This window comes from Armigeres subalbatus, chromosome 3 (assembly GCF_024139115.2).
Source record: "Armigeres subalbatus isolate Guangzhou_Male chromosome 3, GZ_Asu_2, whole genome shotgun sequence".
Lineage (NCBI taxonomy): Eukaryota > Metazoa > Arthropoda > Insecta > Diptera > Culicidae > Armigeres > Armigeres subalbatus.
Window position 1 is genome coordinate 359,211,788 of NC_085141.1, and position 23,649 is coordinate 359,235,436.

Consider the following 23,649-nt stretch of genomic DNA (forward strand, 5'->3'; position numbering starts at 1 on the left):
TTTTGTTTCCGAAGTTGTGTATGAGCTATTGATTTCTGTAATGCTGCTACAAAGGTATTCACCTGCTCTTATAGTAACTGACAAAGCGCTGTCATTATGCTAGCAGATAGTGTAAGAGAACAAGCCATTTAGAAGCGATATTTCTGTTGACGGCTACTGTTAAACGATTAGCAGCAGAGTAGCATTTATACAGATCGAGAAAATTTTACTCTGAAAACATTAAAAAAACTTATTTAACAGATTCCATTGAAGCGAATTATATTACTAAATGGTTTAGTAAAGATTGAGAAAAAATGTGTAACATGCTGTAAAGTAGTTGTGCAGGCACGTCAAAAACAGCTGAATAGATTCGCCAGGTTTGCTGGTAAACGCATTGAATAGAAGTTCTTGATCATATGTATAGCACATTCACTCAGCTTGAAGCCGTATAGACGAGTTGAAACAACATTTACATTGACATTAAATATTAGTTGGGTATTTTCCGGGCATTAAACCACCGACGAAATGGTACCACTGCAGCGCTATATCGAACAGTAAATTTAGGAGCGCATGCGCATACCCTGCTGGTTACTAAATGATGTTAAAACTTCATCTGCAACCCTTACAATTGATTTCGATCCGTTCACCGTTACACAAATCTACCGTATCCGTTTCGCCGAAAACCCATGTTGTAGCATAATTATTTACCTCAGTCGTATCACTGAACCGTACGCAGTTTGGAAAGCAATGAACAGATTATGTGTCTGCAAGGTGTTCTCCCGGAATTTATCAAGGATTTGCCTGAGGGCAAACAGTTGATCGGCCCACACGTCACCACCTGACACCCACTTCAGTTTTATCTTTCAACAAATTCCCTTTTTGGTCGTTGCACAAGACGGGAGATTACACTATGGGGAATCCTCATACATATCGGTGGCCAAAAATATGCAAATGCAACATATATTATAAGAAGGAGCATCCAGGGACTCTTTTTCAACCCTTTAAAGGCCGTCGTTAACTCTTCAACAAAATTATAATTTAGTTTGTGTATTGAAACAGTATTAATAAAATAGCAAAAAAACATATTTCTGGTAATAATGTTGTTCATTTTGGTATCATTACGAGGTATACTGCCGTGAATCGCATATCTGTCCCATCTTTGCTGAGTTTCCTATTCATATGGAACAAATATTCTATTCACGGCAGTATAGAGAATTAAAACCACAATTCTCAAGAAAATTTGGATTGCAGATGTCTAATAAAATCCCAAATATGCGTAAGCTAGTCACTCACTATAGGGGTAGTAGGTGCAATATGAACATACGGGGCAATATGGGTCATTCTTTTTAATAACTTATTAACAAATTTTATCATGTGAAAGTTTATGATCTTTAAGAGAATGGTCCACATATGCCTCAACGTGAAAACCGCATTAAAATTCAATTCAAACATGAAAATGTAAATTTTCGCTGCATAGGCAGAATTTTTATAAGATTTAAGTTAAGGTTTTGACACAAAACCAATTAAAATACAGGTAAAAAATGCGAACAAGTCCAGTGACTCAGTGTGGAAAATTCTTAAGTGTTATGCATGTTTGTATGTGTCCATAATTTAGAAAATCGAGAATTATTTTTTGAGTTTTTGATTGGATAACGAATTTAACAGTCGTTGAGAGTAGAAAATGTGATATTTTTCAATTCAACAACAGGAATTCAAGCGATTTCGATTCAGTTTAGATTTTTATTACAATCAAACGTGCCATTCAATTCAGCCAATCAGTTCGCTCAATACGTTTGCTTTAGATCACAAGAAATGATGCAACTGAATAAGGAGTCCAAGCGTAACGAATTATCACTGTACTTCAAATAAAAACCAAATAAAATCACAATTCAAACAAAAATACTACCGAAACGATTAACTGTTTGGGTACAATTTAGATCTGGAAGAAAAACGTGAAATAATAATATAAATAGCTTGGGCTGGAATCGCTTGCGGTTATGTCCACTTTGATGAACAATGAGTAGTTTTGCTCACGAAGGATGCTTTGGAAGGTACTTTGTTTCTTAACAAATGGGATGCCTTTCTCTTCGTTTTCGAATGATGAATGCTTTTGAAGCAGCGTAGTGTGTTTTGTCCGAATGTTCGTCTCCGAAATGCGCTAGAGGCAGTTTTTACGGCTCTCACTTCTCCTGGTTGAGCGCATTGATAAATTCTTCCAGCTTCTCTTGAATGTGTCTTACTCGAACTGGAAGAGAACAAAATCATGGTTGAAACTTCGATATTCATTCAAACGTTGAATGTTAACACTCACTAAGTTCCTCGGCCAGCGTTACGCGTTTTCCGATTAGCAGTTGTTGTTTTCTATCATCGTCTTCACTGTACTCGTCTAGCACTTCTTTAATTTCCTTATCCAACCGGCGGGCTTCTCGATTGATCACCTGCTGCCGCAGGGCGTTGGCTGTCACTTTGATCACCTGTTGGATGCGCCAGAAGAGCACCACGTCGCTACAGTTTATCTCACAGTCGGAACCCTGCTGGGTGTACAGATAGTATGCTTTGCGGCAATCGTATGCTCGGTTGATGGCTTGTTTTAGGAAGTGCCTACAATTAAAAGGTGTTGTTTAATGGATCAAAAGAATGAAATAATTGATGAAACATGAACGAGAATAAATTAAATAAACTAATACCTAAAAGAGTTAGAGAAAAGAAAAGCAGTGAGGAACTTTGGAAAGTTACATATCGCGTATAAAACATAAATCCCTGAACATGTACGTGGCAAAATCACGTAAGCAGTGTTGTAAAATGTCATTTGCATTCGTTTGAATAATTTTCCCAGAACCTTTTTTCAGAAGTTAGCTATTGATTCTTAATGTATGACGAACTTATAGCGCCTAAATGTGCCTACAACCTAACAGGATATTGCTGTAAATATGTAATCTGAGGCGTGGGAGGCAAAATGTAATTCAAATGACATTATGTAAAATGACACGTGACATTTTGGAGAGCTTTCACTCTCCAGCCTTGGATGTTATATTTAGAGCAATATACCCTTGAACAAAAATATAGCCCTACTCAAGCTTTATGAGTACATCTAAAATTATGATGTGAATTTTACTTCTGAAGAAAGTTATTTATAAATTAGTCAAATGACATGCAGATGACATTTTACAAGCCTGCACGTAAGTTTTAAAAAACGGCGTAGATTTCTAAATTTGCATAAAAACAACTTCTACGGTAATTAGTTTTCGCGGATTTTTCGTACTCCTCGTGCTACTTAAAAACCTCGGTAACATATTTTGTGTTTAAACCACGTAAACAAATGCGTGAATTCTTGAATATGTGTAAAAACGTTATTACGCATTGCAAGAAAGATTTTGAATACGGGAAAATTTTATGCGCTTCCAATGAATATTTTCCTGGGTAGTGATCAAAGGCAGCCTATGCTAAATTTGCAATGTTTTGCTTATGTTTTTTTTTGACACCTAACTATCACCTACCAGAACAATTTATCTGAAAATAAGAGGATTATTGGGGATTTTTTATTGGATTTATACCCGAGCTTTGAACGAGGAGAATGGAAGGAGGATGGAAATAAACAATGAGTAATCAAATAATAGAAAAGCGAACTTCAAGGAAGTGGAAAATTCTTAGGAAACAAGTTTAAAATAATATTTGTTTCATCCTTAATCATTTGGCGAGGAACGAACAATTGTGTAACATAAAAAGTTCGGTTTGGAGTGATCCTAAAGACTTTTGATGAAGCTATAGGTATAGATACAACTTTGTTTTAGAGTAAAGCCATTCAATGCAAGGAATAAAAGATACTTTTAAGGGGATCCTATGTCCAAGAGCTTGTCTTCCTTGCAATGGCCACTGCGAATTGGGGGCTTGGCATACATAAAAAGCTACATGTATTCGCATGTAGGCCCTATCAAAATGATCGTGTGGTGTGCCGCTCACAGCATATAAACCCAAGCCCTGGTGGTGGGTGGGACTCTAAACAGACCTTACCTATACAACGGCCACCGAGGAGATAGGATGTTTGTGCAGACCCTATAAGCCGCATGTAAGACCAATCATTATAAACTGCATAAGAACTTTATGATAAATCTATGCATAACATTCATCTAAATTTAATTTTGAAATAATTTAATGTTTACGAGCTGTTCAACTTATTAAACTTTGTGACAGTTGATTTGCTCTATTGTTTGAACTCAATTCAACGCACACTATGCATGATTTGTTCTGTGCGGGGATTTACCTCTGCGCGTTATTTCCGCGTAGCCATCCAAATTTTTCTTTTTCTCCGTAATAGCTCAATGCAAAATAAAACCCCGCATCAATTCACCAATGTGCCTTGATAAATTTTTGTTGATTGTGTGGTTGCCAGCGTGGTTCCAGAGTGCATATTATTATGATGTCATCTCGCTATTATTATCATAACCAACAAATCAGTTCCAAAAACTTTTGTGCCCGTATGCCCGTCTGAAGCAGTGCATTGGCTATATCTTCAAAACGTAATGACCGATTCGACACATTAGAGTTTTTGGAGTGATATTACAGTTTTTAAATAATGTATGGGAAAGGCAGAAAGATAAGAAATTTGAATTATCCAATGCTATTGTAGTAAATTTACCTTCTGTAGATTGGATACCACGTTTCCCGGATATAATCTGTTTCCACTTCCACATTGCCTCGCTGTAAGTTTTTCCGCACTGTCGTCAGTTCATCGTAGCTCAGCGTGGGCGAGTGTTTTGAATCACTTGCGAGAATTTTGTCCAGCTCACCTTTCACGTGCTTTCGCTTGCTCTGTTCATCGGTGGATGAACGCCACTGGAGCCACTTCTGTGACGTCGTCGGACCGAACATTTCACTGATTGTTTGCTCCGTTTGTTGAAGCTTCTCCTTGACGGAGGTTTCGAAGAATCGTACCGCTTGATCCCATTCGTGTTTATCGTGCACACTGCGGTCTTCGAGAGTGTTCAGTTGAATCACCCGCAGCATATCGATCGCTTTGTCTTCCCACGTATGTCGGCGAATGGCTTCATCGATGACCGCACTTTTCAAGTGATCGTACAGATTATCGTGATCCGGTGTTTTTCGGGCCACCTCCATCAGATGCTGGAACTCTTTCTGCAGGGCCTCCCATCCTGCTTCAACGGACTTGGCAGGTAGCGCTTGTTCGGCCCACTGGCGTAACTTGATATCAACCATGGTGTTGAAGGAATCTGAAAAATAAATTGATTATGTATTGAGATTTAAAGGTAAAGGAAATGGTGATTCAATTGTTATTCAAAAAATTGTTATGCAAAACCGTCATGTTACACCTGTGTTCAGAATAATAGCAGCGGAAGCCGTTTTTCATACAAAATGGTCAACTTTGTCAAGCTGTAACTTTGTACCCCGATGACCGATTGAGCTGAAATTTTGGCAGTGAACTACAAATATGTTGAAATTTACACATACTATGTATTTTTTTTGAGTAGCGCGTTCAAAAGTTACGCACTAGATCAAATTGTTTAAAATAAAAGCTGTTTTTGTTTTCAAAATATCAGGAAAACTATTGATTGGAATGTTATAAATTTGAACTCAGGTGCTATGAGACACTAAGTTTATAATTTAAAAAATACAAATTGTGGAATTTGACATTTGAATTGGCCAATATATCAAAAATAAAAACTGCTATTTTTTTGAACAATTTGACCTAGTGCGTAATTTTTGAACGCGCCACTTGAAAAAAAATGATACAAAGTATGTGTAAATTTCAACATACACCCAGGTTTTTTTTTACACGGTTGGAATTCATCAATTTCTCGGTAAACCCGAACTTTCACAACTTTATAAATACCCCCTGAATTTTCTTTGATTTTTTGTGAATTTTTTGGTGGAATCAACTCATTGTTTCTTTGACGCTGAAGGTCTTAAACGACTAAAACCAAACCGTGTAAAAAAAACCTGGGTGTATTTGTAGTTCACTGCCAAAATTTCAGCTCAATCGGTCATCGGGGTACTAAGTTACAGCTTGTCAAAGTTGACCCCTTTTGTATGAAAAACGGCTTCCGCTGCTATTATTCTGAACACAGGTGTACATATGATATTTAATATTTTGCAACGTATGCAACATCTCATACAACATGAAATTACAATCAATTGGATCACCGTCCATTATGACTGACCCTCTTGTACAAAAATTGTCAAAGAACATAGTGCCAACAGATGTCCATTATGTTCAATTCCATATCGTCCTCGCAGTAACTTAGTGATTAGGCAGTTGAATACGGACAGGCAATAGGAATAATAGTTCTCGGTGGGCAAACATTTTCACACTCGTTCGTAACATGCAACAGAAGCTTTACTCGATAGCAATATTATGGAGAACAATACCTACACTGCCGTGAATCGCATATTTGTCCCATATGCATAGGAAACCCAGCAAAGATGGGACAGATATGCGATTCACGGCAGTACATCTAGCAAGCCGTGTCCATCAGCAGTATACCGGGCAGAGTTGTGATGTTCTATCCTCCGTATGACCCCCCTTGTCACCTCACTGAGTCTCAAAGGAAGAACTCATATCAGTGATGAGTGATCACACAGGAAGCGCAGGAGAACATGGCTGGAAACGATATGCGAAGGTTTTAAGCGAGTGTTAATGGCGCCCGGCGTAGGAATGCACCAGTGCCCGCTATGTGCAATGAGGGGAATTTGTTGACAGACAAGACCAAGATGAATACACCACTAGGTGTTCCAATCTGCCAAATTCACGATTCAGCCATCTTGAATTTTAGTATGGGAGAGCCAGCCGGTTTGTTGTCGTTTTGCACTGAAAATGAATTTTTCACCCCCGCCTTCTTCTCTTCCACAAACTGAGCACATTGCAACACCTAGCTGTGTATTCATCTTGGACAAAACTATGGTGGCAGCCAGGTGGAAGAAGCTCTTCGAAGATTTTGTTGAAAGGAGACAAAGAAATGTATATTAAGGCGAAGGACGGACATAGTCGACGACAGTTAAGCTGTGGTACCACCAACGCTGAATGAGGTAAAGGAGGCTTTAAATGAGCTGGAAACAGTGAAGCTGCTGGGAAGGACAAAATCCCGGACAAGAAGCTGCATCAATCGATCCACCACATTATTCAAAAGATATGGGATGATGGAGAACTGCCTACCGGCTGGTTTGATGGCCTTTTATGCCAAATATATTAGAAAGAGCACAGACGAGAGTGTGCCAATTTCAGAGGGGAGATGCTGTTGCGTGTTCGGCGGCGAAAATCAGGCAAGTTTTCGTAAGGTCCAATTAACGTACGAAGTATTTCGTTGCGATCGGAATCAACACAACAGCAGGAAGTCTACTGGTGGCGGTGTCTTGATTGCCGTGCGTTCCGGAATCAAAGCAAAACCAGTTGAAAGCGATTCTTGGAGGAGTCTCGAACAAGTCTGGGTATCAATCGAGATGGGTGACCGAAGACTGTTCCTGTGCTCGTTGTATATCCCTCCTGTTCTGGTCTGTGACATACAACTCATCGATACTCACTGCCAATCAGTCTTCGCCGTCTTAGAAACAGCCACTCCGACTGATGAAGTGCTTGTCCTGGGCGATTTCAACCTGACTGGTGTCCCTTGGAAGCAGTCCCACAGCGGTTTCCTTTACCCTGATCCAGAACATTCGATCCTGCATGCTGGCGCTGTCAGCCTTTTGGATAACTACAGCTCAGCCACTCTTAGCCAAAATAACGGCTTTCTGAATGAAAACGTTCACTTTGGACCTATGCTTTGTAAACAGAGCAGACAGGACAATGTACCGCTCATATTTCCAGCACCTTGCGCACTGGTGCGCAAAAATGCTGCTCATCACCCTCCACTACTTATCAGCATCGAATACAGTCATGTACACGACTTCATCGAACGTACTGCGCTCGTGTCATACGATTTTAAGAAAGCCAAAGCCGACCACTTAAGTATTACAGATGTATTTTATCGAGTATCGATTGGGGAAACGTTCTGCTGGGGGGAAAGCTGCTCTAGTCTTCTCACATGTCATGATGTACGTCATCGATAGGCACGAAAGAGAGTTCTGAATAACATTTCGCGACCTCTCTGGCAGACAAGCGGATTACGAAAACTGAAGACAGTTAAGAGAGCTGCTCTGAGGCAATTTACCAAGTATCGGACACTACCACTGCGAGATCAGTACGTGAGGCTCAACCATGAATACCAGCGTGTCAGTCGTCAGAACTTTTTGCGTTACCAGCACAGTATTGAGCGTGAGTTCAAGCAGCGGCCGAAATATCTTTGGAGTTACATCAACAAACAGCGCAAAGAATCTGGTCTGCCATCTTCAATGCAGTACAACGGTGAAACAGCGTCTACTCCATCGGGCTCTGTGGGCTATTCGCTGAAAAATTTGCCAGTGTCTTCAGCGATGAGCGTATTAGTGCTGTGCTGACCAAGTTAGTCTCGCAGCTAGCAACGTTCCATTAAGCAACCAAACATTAGGCGTGTTAGATGTCGACGTTGACGCTATATCTAGGGCCGCACAAAACTCAAGTCGTCCTATAATCCAGGACCAGACGGTATTCCATCTGCTTTCCTCAAAAAAACAAATTTCTTGTTTGCTTGACCGTCTTCATCGTATTTTCCATTTGTCACTGTCTAGTGGCATATTTCCATCTTGCTGGAAAATCGCTCACATGTTCCCGGTGCACAAGAAAGGTAGCAAACGCAACGTAGATAATTACCGAGGAATCACGTCATTAAACGCCGTTTCTAATCTGTTCGAACACGTTGTTATGGAACCACTACATTCGCACAACATCTCAGCCCCGACCAACACGGCTTTACCGCCGGTCGTTCTACCACTAGCAATTTGCTATGCCTTACTTCGTACATCACCAACAGCATGCTCAGAAGGATGCAAACCGATGTTATCTACACCGATCTGTCTGCCGCATTTGACAAGTTGAACCATGCTATCGCTGTTGCCAAACTCGACAGGTACGGCATCGGTAGTGATTTATTGTGCTGGTTCCGCTCATACTTGACTGGCCGACAACTGATGGTGACTTTAGATGACTGCGAATCGAATAGTTTCCAAGCAACATCTGGAATACCGCAAGGAAGCCATCTTGGGCCACTAATATTCCTGCTCTACTTCAATGACGTCCATCTAGTCATCGAAAGCCCTTGAATGTCGAACGCTGACGATTTGAAAATGTTTCTCCAAATTAGTTAAACTACTGACTGTCTTAATTTACAACGGCAGGTCACTCATTTTGCCAGCTGGTGTTTTCTAAACCGTATGGTCGTAAACCCAGCCAAGTGCTCCATCATAACGTTCACTCGAAAGAAACAACCGATAATTTTTGACTACAACCTACTTGACACGACACTCGAACGCACGAGTCACATCAAAGACATTGGTGTAGTCCTGGACTCAGAGCTAACATTTAAGCAGCACATCTCGTACGCTGTCGATAAAGCTTCTAAGACATTGGGACTAATATTTACACGCCACACAGAGCCTGTTGATGTTGTATACAAATAAACGCGGATCAGATGGTTAGCCTGCGGATGATCCTTGATAAATTCCGGGAGTATTTACAAACTGCAGACTCACCATCTGTTCATTTTAAAACGCCGTCAGATTCAGCTAAAAGAAATTAGCTGTGGCAGATGTATGAACATGGTTTTCCGGTTTAACTGATTAGGCTGATACGTGCAACGCTTGATGACTCGAAATCAAGTATTCGGATTGCAGACCTCGTTTGTTTCCTTAGATGGATTGAAGCAGGGTGATGCACTTTCGAATTTATTGTTGAATATTGTACTCAAGAGCACGATTAAGAGATGTGGAATGCTAAGAAACGGTACTATCATGGTCGCTGTTGCTTCTGGGCTTTGCGGACGACATCGACCTCGTTGGAATCGATCGCAGGGCAGTAATGCCCATGATTTCATGATTCAACCATTCGAAATTGTCGAGTTTTACTTATCACGCATTTCCTAGGGCAATCGAACCGCTGCAACATCGATACGTTGCTTGTTCCAAACCTAAATTATTCGAAATACATGCCAACGTGCAATGATTGTTACGTCAACTATGGAACCATGGGCAGAGTAGTGGTGGCTTTTGTCACGCTGAAGAGGGAGGCTTAACCATTAACTCTACTAAGGTAAAGTGCATGGTTGCGGGTAAAGGTAGACCCAGTCGTGTTGGTTCTAAAAAGACAGAAACACCGTCTTCGACCAGAACTGTACCATCTGCGGGAAAGGTCGTTGGGTTATTATTCTGCAATCAATTGTGGGAATATAATTTTGCTAAGCTGCTGATTGACTGATTCAAGCAAATAATTTAATATTCACTGTCAATGATTGTTTATTTCGACATTTCACTAAGATCCAGCAAATCCAATTACTGAACACATATCAGCAATGAATCTTTTGATGGAAATCAGTAATTTGGTCTTGCTGTCAAAAAACGTAAATTTCGTGTCAGCCGCTTTCTACCATGCGTTCGTGTTTGAGTAATATTTCGCATATTTTTAGTTTTCACACGTTTTATGGTCATCAGGGGAGTTTAAGTTGAGAATAAACCCACAGCTTAGTAAAAAACAAGCTTTGTGGATATTTTTGTGTTGGAAGAAACTACCTCGGACTACCATTCCGCGGGAGACTGCAAAGTTTATGCATCGTTGGCCGTTGACGTTCGATCCGGTATGCAGACTGTCCAGACTTACTACCTGAGCTATCATGTCGCCGATAACGATTTTTATGTCTCGCAGTGGGCATCCATCATCCATCAGCTGTGCATAAGACGCTTCTTTATCGTCGTCGGGTCGCCCTATGTTTGTTTAGGCGGCTTATTGGGCTTGCACAAACCTCCTGTCTCGTCGGAGGACCGTCGTGTCAGGTCTCTTTAGCGTCCCATCTAACTCCTGGACTTGGGCTTGTGCGCTTTGAGCGGCACACGATCGCTTTGGCGGAGACTGCTTGCGGATACATGCAGCTTTTTATAGAAGTTTAACAAAGCTCACTGTCAAACCCCACCACATCCTAGGCAGGTGTCTCGCAGATGGCCTGGGGAGGAATCGTCAAGCCCTTGGACATTGTCGCTGCTGCCCAGTTTTTACGTCCTAAGTATTATATGACGTAACAGCCATTTTACAACATGCATGTTTTCCATTTTTCTGTTAAAGAACTCGATGAGTAGTACTCATTAACATCATTTTTGGAAAATGGCGTATACGTCACTTTTTCAGATTACGGCAGAATAGAACTTCCTTCTATGTGGAAATCATTTCATATCAATTCATACCTACATTTGTTGAAGGATATCTTCAACTGTTTGGTTGAGAAATATCCGATACGATATTTCGATCGATTAGTGATCAATTAAATCTGCAGAACGAAAGCGGAACAAATAGGACTAAGAAAACAGAATACATATACTTACTCGTCGATCCTGATTGCGCCGCCGGTAGATATACGTTCTCAAACACATAATTGGACAATTTCTCCCAAAGCTTATCGTTCAGTAACTCCTCCCACTTTTTGGCAGACACCTGCGACAAGTTGACGACTTCATCCAGCACTTCACCTTTGGCTTTTTCAAAGAGCTCATCTCGTCCAGATTCTCGCAGTCTTAAAAAAGAATAGTAAACATTGAGCACATTAAATCAGATATATAAACCGTTGACAGAAAAAGTGATACATAAACCATTTTTGTCAATAAACTAGCTTACTAGGAAAACACAGAATGGATGTTTCTGGAACATGCTTCCGAACTCAAGTGGTACATACATTACCACTTTTACTGGTAACGATTTTTGGATTATGTTGAGTTTTGTTTCCAGTAATAGTGGTACCTATGCTTTTCATACCTCAATCTTAAGTCACTTTGATCTTAACAGGTGGTGCAATTGAATTGCAGAACTTGTAAGAGACGAATTGTAAAATCTACTCTATTGGTCAATGCAATGTACCACTTTCGCTGGCACCGGGTCATAGGTTTAAATATCCACAAACCTTGGGAAATTGTTTTTCCATTCCGTCTCCAGGTTGAAACGAGTGGCCTTGAATGCATCGGCTTGTTGCTCGATGGTTTCTCGTACCATCTTCCAAAATCGATCAGCCACTGCCAAACTGAGGTTACGCGTTGTGACCTGGTGTGACATCGTGACACCACTCCTGCAACAGACAATTCATAGTTTTATATAGTTAGCTGTCTATCAATTCTGAAATATAATTATATAATTCAACTTACTGGAACAATTTGGAGTTTTTGAAAAATTTCTCCTCGTATTCGCGGATGATTTCGATTGAATCATCCTTCCGACCACGCCCGGTAACAACTGCAAAGTACCCAAGGGCCTTCATCGGGAACAACTTTCCGGACAATATTTTCCTGATGCGGTTAGGATCAGCTAACTCCTCGGCCATGTCCACCTTAGTCAGTACAAATATGGTTCGCTTGCCCAGGGGATCGCACTGCGACACCAAGTCGGTGACATTACTTCGTTCGGCGTCAACGGAACCATCCTGGAAAATTGTATTACTGTGTTTAACGTAATTTTGGTCTTTGAGGAAGATTAGGTTATTAAAAACATATAGGAAGATAAAAGTAAAGATGTGGTAAGGGCAGAATAAATAAATAAATGTATCAGACTGCTAAAATTATAAGCAAACAAAAAGAGCTAGTTCATCGTGAAAATTTGGAAACCATGCAAACTTTACAAACCTGAATGCACAAAATGATCGCATTGGGATTGCTCATGTAGTGCTCTGTCATGTGTTTGATCGAGTCTTTGGTATCGGCGGCCATGTCCACCGTCTGAGTTGAAATTATACCCGGTAGATCGACCAGCACCATTCGTTGCAAACCGGGCCCCTTCACCGTCATTGAAATCACGTCCATACTGACGGTCTTACCACCTCGCACCGAATTGCGCATCCTGATCTCCACATCCCGACGCAACTCTGCCAAATCACTCTCCCTCGTCAGATCATACTCGCGATCCGAGTCACGGAATTGTGCCACGTGATACGGGCCTTCCGAGAGTGTTACCTTCACGGGCGCCCGGGTCATCATTTCTCCGCTGCCCCTAGGGAAAATACGCGCTTGTGCGATGGCCTCGAGCACCGAGGTCTTTCCGCTACTTTGATCGCCAACGACCACAACTCGAGGAAGATGATCGGCCGTACTGTAGCTTGTATCGTATCCTGACAACTCGTCCAGTACTTCCGAATACATATCGATAAGCGATTTCTTGATACGTTTCTTTTGTGGTTGTTTGCGATTAGTCCTCAGAATGAGATACTGTTGACGAAGATCGCGGTTCTCCTTCTCCAACTTTTCGATCTCACGTTGATATTTGAGCTGAACGTTCATAATTTCCGTTTGAAGCGCATCGACCTGGGTCTGGAGCGTTTCCACACGTCTCCGGCTTTCGTCTGCTGACAGAGTCTTGGCATTTACGGTGTTCTTGCTGCGAAGTTCTTCTTTGGTAGCTAGAAAATGAGATGAACAAATAGTTAGACAAATGAGAGCGATCGTTAGTCAATGTTCGTTGGATTCAAGAATGACTAAATCACTACACGAAAGATGAACTTGGGACAGTTAATTGTAAAAGATAGTGAATTTTGGGCAGGATGGTTTTCAATGCATTACCTCCGTATAGATCTGATATGAGTTCAGATAGATTCTGGAAGGAACCTGAAGAACGGAAGAAAAGAAATAAAAGTTGTCTTAGGTTAAATATTTTACGTCGTCTCGTCGTGGCTTGGCATTGTGGATGACAAACTATGGTCGATTTCTATCATGGCCTTAGGTATAGGATTAAATTTCTTGATTAATCATTCTTGAATGGCCCAAAACCCCTACCAGCTACGACGATACTGACTGTAAAACAGTGTGTCTATGACCATTATCATTCAAGAAAATCACATAATCTATATGCATAAAAATGAATTTCTGTCTCTCTGACCCTTACAGACTCTAAAACGACTAAACCGATCGGCGTGAAAATTTGTATGCAGAGGTTTTTGGGCCCGGGGAAGGTTCTTAAGATGGCTCCCATACAAATGAAACACTAATTTCATCATCACTCGAGAATTAATCAAGCAAATGGAACCAAATTTGGCATCTGAAGGTTTTGGAAGGGAAGATATGTTTATGTGGTTTTGTTTGTTTGTTTTATTAGCGGCATTTCACACTGCTAGAGTGCATTAATGACGTATCCAAAAATATCCCTCCCATTACCCATTACAATACATCATTTCATTTCTTCTTCGACCTAGTGTTGTACACTTTCCATCCTGAACCTGAATCGGACAGATTTTCTCCATACTGTACTGCAACTCTTCTCGGCAGCTTTCATCATCACACGATCTTTTCCGATCTTGTTCGTATCTACACACTTAACTCAATTCACCGTATTCGGTAAATTTTACCGAAATCTCAACAGCAGAACTGTTCGGTAATTATTTTACAGATTTTCTGTAATTTTTTCCATTGTTCAACTGTCAAAATCAGTAAAATTATTTACCGAACAGTTCTGCTGTTGAGATTTCGGTAAATTTTTACCGAATTCGGCGATTTATTTTAAGTGTGTAGCCTCGATCGATTCGCTTGTTCCAGTCGACAGTCGTCTCTTTGCCGTGGTTCCGGATTGTGGGTTGTTGAGTGCGTTGTCGTCGTCGTCGTCGTCGTTCTCATCGTTAGAAACGTTGTCGCTGATGTTGTGATCTGCCGCATGCGGGGTAGCTTCAATTGTATCGGTGCGATACTCGTTTTTGTCCACGTCTTTGCTCTGTTGTTCGGCGATGTAAGAAGCTGTTCGTTTTTCTTGCAGAGTTCCTCCGCTCGATGTCACTTGTTTTTTGCCTCGAATTGTTACTAGTGTAAATTTGTTGACTATCACCATACGCGATGGTATTTGCACTTCCATCCTCATCCGTATCACTCTGACACCGTTCGGTATCCCAGGAAAGAAATTCTTCCAAACTTTGTTTTGTATGGAGATTACTTTTCCATGCTGCTCCATGTGTTGGGTGATGGTTGTATTGGACATACATGGTGGCAGGTCATGTAGCCTCACGGTGGTAGTGGGGCCATCTACATATATAGGGATATAATATTTTACACCATGGCATCGGAATGTGTATCGCAGATGGTGCTCTTTTTGCAGCCGCAATGCCAACCTTGCATTGTGGTTTATGTGGTGGTTTGAAACCCCTCACCCTTCTGAGAAGGGGGCTCCCATACAAATTAACCAGAAATTTCTCCATAACTCGAGTACTTATCAGAGAATAAATCAATTTTAGGCGAAACGAAATTCGTCGGGTTAGCTAGTTGATAATAAAGTTCAAACATAATAAATACGGGAAATTATGGATTTTTTTTTACTTAAATCATTTTTTTAAAGACTCGCTCGTCGTATCCAGCTTTACAGAGCCAAAAACTTGTTTCCCATTGTTTAGGGAAGACTGATCACCGCATATTTTTTTGATTTCATTTTCTTACTTTCACACTTAAATCATTTCACAGATTTCGGTGAATTTTGTTGCAATTTGTTCGGTAATTATTTCACCGATTTTCTGCTGTATTTTCCTTTGTTCAACTGTCAAAACCACCAGAAAATCTGTAAAATTTTTACCGAACAGTTCTGCTGTTGAGATTTCGGTGAAATTTCACAGAAATCTGCGATTTATTTTAAGTGTGTTCGCTTTGAACGCCGCCGCTTGTGTGTAACCTTTCCTGTCAAAAATTGTATCTTGTTTTATTGTCTCAGCCGGTTCTTTGGGTTATAATTTGACCTTAAAAATTTCCCAAAGAACCCACAAAAACCGAAAAAGTGCTGCATGTGTGAACCGGTTTGAAAAATTGATGTTCGTTCCCGATGTTCGTTCAAAGTCGGACAAATGTTAGGCCAATTTTGAAAAACAGCACTTTTTCGATTTTTTGTTTTAAATTTTAAAAATACTGAGGCGTAAAAAAATATGAGTTCTTTGGGAAAGTTGGAAATAAAATAAAGAATCGATTGAGCGAATAAAAATGTTTGGCGGAAAAGGACAATTGTAGTCGACAGATGAACTCGATGTGTTCTCGTCAACGTCAGTCCAATCGTCTTCGTTCAGTTCGATGTTCACAGAAGGGAAATTAGTTTGAGAAAACAATTCGTCCGTTGGCTTGGATATAGGTGAAGCTGCTGATGGGGTCTTATTTTGAACGAATGTGGATGTGTCCTTGCATTTTGTTTTGTTGCGAGATGCGGCCTCGAACCGTGTATTGTGGCGTCAAATTGTTGTTTCGATGTAAACTAAATTAATGAATGAAACGGAAAACTGCAAACAGACACCTGAGGAAGTTAACTCAGATAGTGTGGGGATGGATGCTGTACAAAAGCTCATCAGACGCACTAAAACTAAAACCCTTTTTTTTTTTTTGTTAAATATCTTGGCTGTGCATATGCACAGCATATGTTTCGAAATGGACAAATTGATATGAAATTTGCGAAAAAGAATCCACGTGTCTTGGAGGGACTCGAACCCTCAACCTCCTACTCTCTAGATAGGCGTGATAACCCCTACACAACAAGACCACTTGAAGGTCACGTTTGCGGAAAAGCCATCAGAATCCGAGTACCAACCTCCACCGCGGTTAGCTCTCTTTTTTGTAAATTGAATATCTTTCGGATGCTTGATTTGTCCAATCTCCACATGTGCTTTACTATTGTATACCCACAGCCAAGCGAGTGCACATTGTTTATTAAACGAGAGGATCGCACTCCATGCCCCCCCAGTAACTGTCTGGGCGGGACGGTATAGAATGCGAATTCAATCGCACTCTGCTGTGCCAAAGGCTTGCTTGGCTAAAGCATTTGATGAGTTTGATTGCCTTAACGTAAGCGGTCGCCTTTGGCACAGCAGAGTGCGATTGAATTCGCATTCTATACCGTCCCGCCCAGACAGTTACTGGGGGGCATGGAGTGCGATCCTCTCGTTTAATAAACAATGTGCACTCGCTTGGCTGTGGGTATACAATAGTAAAGCACATGTGGAGATTGGACAAATCAAGCATCCGAAAGATATTCAATTTGCAAAAAAGAGAGCTAACCGCGGTGGAGGTTGGTACTCGGATTCTGATGGCTTTTCCGCAAACGTGACCTTCAAGTGGTCTTGTTGTGTAGGGGTTATCACGCCTATCTAGAGAGTAGGAGGTTGAGGGTTCGAGTCCCTCCAAGACACGTGGATTCTTTTTCGCAAATTTCATATCAATTTGTCCATTTCGAAACATATGCTGTGCATATGCACAGCCAAGATATTTAACAAAAAAATGGTTTTCGTACGGCCGAGTTGCCGAATAATACGCAATTAATTGTAAAACCCTTTCGCCAATCCGTACCCCACGGTCCGCAATTAAACAATACTTCAAGGGGATACTCTTGAGAATGCTCACACTTATGCTAACGCACAAGGCATAAAAACACATTAACTTCATAGGTGGTAATCTCACCACCCGTCGATCACTAGCAACAACAATCGCGCATGGACTGCAATTAGGTACCTATCGACGTTGCTAGTAAAATTGAGCTTGTTTTCGATCATCACGGCCAGATGCTTTAATGCTCTGATGGACTTAACTGTGCAGGTCCCTACAGTTATTTTGGCTTCCTGCAACCCATGGTGATTATGCACCACAACGACTTTCGTCTTGTGATGTGCTAACGCCAACCTCCTTGAGTTGAGTCATTCCTCGACTCAAGTTCGTGTCAGGACATCGCTTACTCGTCGCCGCTTAGGCCAAAAGTCCGATTTCCCCATCTTATTGATTCATCTAACAGTTCCGGGTTGAACAGCGAGGTACGCCTTCCTAGGTCAACTGTATTGACCCACCTTATGGTTATATTGGGGGTATAATTGACCATTAACCGTACTTCCTGATGGTCGCTCGAAGTACACACACTCTAGCAGGACAAAACCTCTGGCGTCAGTGAACCGGGATCCCCAGTTCAATGGTTTCAGACCAGATAGTGCGCCTACGCAATCCTATCACATACCATAGACTATGTGTACTGCTCTGTGTTCCATCTAGGAGAACAGAAGCAGCTACAAAAGTAAACACCGTTTACTTTGGCTATTACAAAACCCTCATCGTCAGGAGATGAATTTATTTCTTGGATTGGGTACTTCCTGCATGTCACGATTGACACTGCTCTGGACTTGTCCGCAATCCAACTGCCTTTCCCAGCAGGGATGCAATACGGTTCTGACGGCGGTACCCCGTTTGGCATAAAGCCATATGGCATAATGCCGTTTGGCATAACGCCGTTTGGCATAATGGTCATTTGGCATAATGGCCGTTCGGCATAATGGCCATTTGGCATAATTTGTATGCGGTGTCAAATTGAGGGCCGTTTGGCATAATGGTCATTTGGCATAATGGCCGTTTGGCATAATAGCCATTTGGCATAATTTGTATGCGGTGTCAAATTGAGGGCCGTTTGGCTTAAAGGCCATTTGGCATAATTTACATACTGTTCCAAATTAATTGCCCAGGAATCTACTTAACATCATCGGAGGTGAATTACTCCGATGATGCTAAGTAGACTTTAAAGCAAATTATACGACAATTTGCGGTATACAACATTCCGCGGTAATCCATTTCTTGATGAACCACATCGCGATCATAACCATTGCGCAATATTCCATTCTGCGTTTTGTATCATTCCGCAGTTAGAATTATTTTGCAGTGAATCGTTTTGCTGCCAATACCCGAGCAAATTCGAGTATTCAAAGAAGGCAAAATAACATATTTGGCCTTATACCGGGCAAATGCGAGCAGTTGTAGAAGGCAAAATAACACATTTTGCCTTATAACAGGCAAACACGTGCATCACGAAACGGTACACCATAAAATTGTTGAGACAGTCAAACCTCCATGAGTCGATAATAAAGGGACCATCGGCTCATGGAAATATCGAGAAGTGGGATATAAAATCCTTGAAAAGCTTCCCGAGCAACAAAAGTCAGGCAAAAATGGTTGCAGCAACTTGTTTGTGACCAATTCTGATCACAGATGAATTGCAGTAACCTATAGGGTTTTTCAAGGGATTATCGCAGTAATCCATAACATATTTTATAATATGGCATAACTTGCTTACATGACTCGTTATCGAGTCAGAACATCGTCTCTTGAAGGGTTCACTGTATATCCCGCTAAAGATTATTCACTTCAACACCTTATCATTTTAATTTCCTATAATTTACCCTTCTTTGAAACGCGAGCAGTTCTTTGTTTATTTCAATGGAATTTATGAACTGACCATTTCTTGAAAGCCTTGATAGAAAAACTTTCATTCATTTTTTCTGTAATTTACCCTTCTTTATTGCATATGAATTGTTGCAAACGGCAATTAATTTGGAACCGTATATAAATTATGCCAAATGGCCTTTATGCCAAACGGCCCTCATTTTGACACCGCATACAAATTATGCCAAATGGTCGTTATGCCAAACGGCCCTTATGCCAAATGGCCATTATGCCAAATGGCCTTCAATTTGACACCGCATATATATTATGCCAAATGGCCATTATGCCAAACGGCCCTTATGCCAAATGGCCATTATGCCAAACGGCGTTATGCCATATGGCATTATGCCAAACGGGGTACCGCCGGTTCTGACAACAGGGCAACATCAGACTTGACCGTTGTAGCAACGCTTGCGCTTGTCGAATTGATCGTGCTACCGACAAAGGAACAGTAGTCTTGAATCGTAGAATGAGAGAACTTACACAACGGTCTTCGTCTTTATTGCTCGAACGCCTTTAATGAAGACTATGTAAACTGCCAATCGTCTTCAATGGCCTTTGCGAGATAATCATGGACGGATCCGATAATTCGCTTGGTGTTTTTGTTCCTTTTAGCGGTCAACCGTGCGTTCAGACGAAGTTCTATTAATTTTGCATTAATCGATATAGCACACATAAAACCGAACAAATACAATCACCCCTATTCTTGTTTATGGACGAACGAAACTTTAGAACGAATGCAGTGCGTTCGAATCTTTTCCCCATTTGATTTTGCTGGCGTAAACGAGAATGCACATCAGCTTTCGTTCGAAAGCGCGTTCGTACGTAAACAAGAATAAGGATGAATAAGAAAACGGAACGTAAAAAAATAGGTTCTCGTAACTATTGATATTTATTTTTGAAGAGTTTTGTTTCTATCATTTATCGAAGTGAATTTTCACAGCAAGCCAGTTCTTCAAAGCAAATGCGGTCATATATCTCAAAATATTATCCTCAAATTGAAGAACAAGCGCAACGTTTTGTAATACCAGTTTATGGATTTAACTAAGTTTTCCATTGGATGTTTAGGAGATTGAGTGTGAACAAATCTGTAGGCTTTACTACAGATGTTGTTCCAAAGGTTTTTTTTTTGAGACACCACAAAGGGGAGATTAAAATATGCCTGTTATTATGTCCTTTATCTTCAATAAAATTCTCAATCAAAATATTTTCAATTTCTCTTCAGATAGAAAATGGCTCATCTCTAATAGATTTTATTTTAAAATTTGGACCTATTTGTTGACAACAGTCAGAGACACACTGTGATAGCAGACACCAATGTTTTCATATATAACATACACACTATTAGTACTCACTTTCTATTTGAGGATTTTGCTGGGTCTCTGCCGCCTCAATAGCATTATCTAACCGTTTATCAAACCATTCTCGCCACTCATTAATCTTATTCTCGCTGAGCTGTTTCAGGCGTGGATCTAAAACAAAATACTTAGTGGACTGCTTAATATTTTAATTTATTTTTCAGAACCTACCGATTTCGATGGAATCCTTTACTGAGTTCTTCACGGCCAACAAGTTCTTGGTGAACTGACCCCATTTTTCATTATCGGGCATTACCTCTTCGAGCCACTTCATATCCGGCAGTCCATCCTTCCATTCCTCGTAGCGCTTGTTTAGAGTTACCCCACCGCCTATCGCTCCACCCAGTACCAAATAGCGCAGTTTCAATACTCCTCGTAAAACACGCCCCACCAGCATTGCGTATCCACGTGACGATTGATAGTACTGGTAACCTCCGAACTTGGGTCCTCGTAAAAACTCTTGGTAGTAGAAGTTCTGACGTCGCTGGCCATTGCCTCCACTACTACCGCTACCATTGTACGAGAATCCGGAAAAGTTTACTCGACTTAGAGCGTACACTGTTGGTCGAATGTGTTTGAATCGAGGGTCAATGCTGAAAACAATTTTAATTATACCATCATTAATGCTAGTTCGAAAAATTTATTTTTACGTTATAATTACATACGACTTTGTTCTAAATGCAACATATATTTTTTTTCGTGGCGACTTGTCAATAACAAAAAAACACTATTTGAGAAAGATAATTAGGCCAAAACAAATATGAATTCCTCCTTTTGTCCTGTTAGTATTTGCTTTACGAAGGGGTTGGAAATAAACAATAAATGAATAAATTGTTAAAATCGCAAAACTCATCAGTTTTCTTAAGAATTTTCTGGGCAAGTTCAATTATTTATTAATTTTCCAATAGAATTGTCAATTAATGTAAATCAAATTCATATAATAAAGCCAAAAAAATGAGGGCCTTGGAGACAGAAGAAAATAATTGTTCCGGTCTTATTCCTTAATTTCGTTGACAAAAGAATACAAATGTAACCACATGTTATTAAGAATACAGAAATCCTTGAAAAAAAGTTGGTTCACGATTTTTCACACAATAGGCGTGTTTGACAACAACTCAGTTGCTTCAAATGCTTTGTGAGAATATGTACCGGTATGCTGCAGATAAGGCACTTCAGATTGGTCAGTTTTTTCACGGTCGAAACTAAAGTTTTGTTTGCATTTCGTTAGATAATTGGATCTAATTTCCCATATGTTAAAACGACGTATTAAACAATGCAAAAATTGAAATTTCTAGATACGTCGATTCGATAAAAAAAATGATTTAAGGACTTGAAGATCTAAAATCAATAAACTCGATGTGCATTATATAGAGCCTTGAGTGATCGTGTTATATTAGAAACCACTTTTTTATTTATTTTTTGTTAGACAGGGCAGATAGAAAAGTTGGGCTTGAATAACAATTTATCTTACCCATAAGCATACATTGTAACAGGTTTACGTGATCCTTTTCATGTTAAATAACGTAAATAACATTCAGCTATCAAGTCGCTAATGTTAAGCTATTTACGATATATTAGAATCAAAGTGATTTTCGGCATTGTTTTCCCAGTATAAAGGAAAGCGTCACAGAGGAGCAACTTTCTCACCCCATCACACCAAACAGATAAAACGAGGAAAAAATCAATAAACTTTTTACATAACATCATCTCTGGTTTTTCACCGATCGCTTTTGTATGTGCAAAAGCCAGCCGCTAGCTCGGGGAGGGCGGATGACGATCATCATTTTTTCACCCCAGCAGAGATTTTCATTGCAGATTTTTTGATAGATTTCCGTCCACCTTACCTGATTTTTCCACGCAATAATTGTGCCATCGTTGTTCCGGATCGGTTTTCTGCACTGATTGCACTAATCGGACATTCTTTTCCAGAAGAAAAATGGGAAAATTCAAGACCACAATCACCGGGCGATGTCGTGAACTTTTGCTTCGAGCACTGACAGAGAAGAGAAAAGATGAAAAACCGCGGATGACGTAAAATGGAGCATAGGCGTATGGGAAAAAGTAGGGACAAAGGAAGTGATCAACGATTGCACAGCTGTCGCACGATTTTCTTGTCCGGTAATTTTTTTTACCGATCTGAACTGCAAAGCATAAAATTACCGAAAGACTAAATTTTTCGAAATTTCAATGAAAAGATATTTTAGTTACAAGATAAAGATTGTCGCTTCGGTTCTCTTTGTTCTGCTGTCCGAAACATGTGTATTACTAAACTGTCAAATCGTATGTATTTTTCCTTCATTGATATTTAGATCCCCTATCCTCGCCAGCAAAAGCTGTTCCGGACAGCGACGACAGCGACAATCTTTATATATATAGTAACCAAGACCATCCTGAGCGTGGCTGGGTTTGATTGCCGGTACCGGTCAATCACACTTGAATCATTTCACAGATTTCGGTGGATTTTGCTTCAATTCACTGAAATCTCAACAGCACCCAACAAACAATTCAAGACAAAATTTTCAAAACGACTTATCTGCTTTTGTAAACAAAGATTCAAACGACGATTTGACGAATCCGATAGCTCTCCCACGCAAACCAACACCACCAATAGGTAGGTGAAGGTTTCCGCTACCTGTTGATGGTGTTGGTTTGCGTGGGAGAGCTATCAGATTCGTCAAATCGTTGTTTGAATCTATGTTTACAAAAGCAGATAAGTCGTTTTGAAAATGTTGTCTTGAATTTATAAGCTGAACAAGCTACTTTTTTAGCTGAACAAGTTTTCAACGAAATAAGGCCTTTTTCAGCTTCCAATGTTTGTTGGGCAGATTTGTTCGGTAATTATTTCACAAAATTTTCGGCGATTTTTTCTTTGTTCAATTGTCAAAACCACCGAAAATCTGTAAAGATATTCACCGAACAGTTCTGCTGTTGAGATTTCGGTGAAATTTCACATAAATCTGCGATTTATTTTAAGTGTGAGGCAATTTTCGGTTTTGAAACTGTT

The 23,649-nt window shown here is 40.4% G+C and overlaps 1 protein-coding gene across 2 annotated transcripts; it reads right to left on the bottom strand.

The window, feature by feature from the left end:
• Nucleotides 1–1,699: 1,699 nt before the first annotated feature.
• LOC134226225 (dynamin-like 120 kDa protein, mitochondrial) lies at nt 1,700–22,653 on the bottom strand. 2 transcript variants are annotated; one of them, XM_062706844.1, is made up of 11 exons: nt 22,490–22,653; nt 20,817–21,238; nt 20,643–20,759; nt 13,645–13,689; nt 12,715–13,484; nt 12,241–12,515; nt 12,003–12,164; nt 11,431–11,618; nt 4,616–5,207; nt 2,291–2,580; nt 1,700–2,224 (listed from the first exon to the last, which is right to left on the bottom strand). In XM_062706844.1, exons 1-11 carry the CDS (start codon nt 22,516–22,518, stop codon nt 2,160–2,162), a joined length of 2,955 nt encoding a protein of 984 aa, XP_062562828.1. In that variant the 5' UTR covers nt 22,519–22,653; the 3' UTR covers nt 1,700–2,159. The 2 variants fall into 2 exon arrangements, with proteins under 2 accessions (XP_062562828.1, XP_062562829.1); XM_062706845.1 differs by lacking the exon at nt 13,645–13,689.
• Between the last annotated feature and the right edge of the window lie 996 nt (nt 22,654–23,649).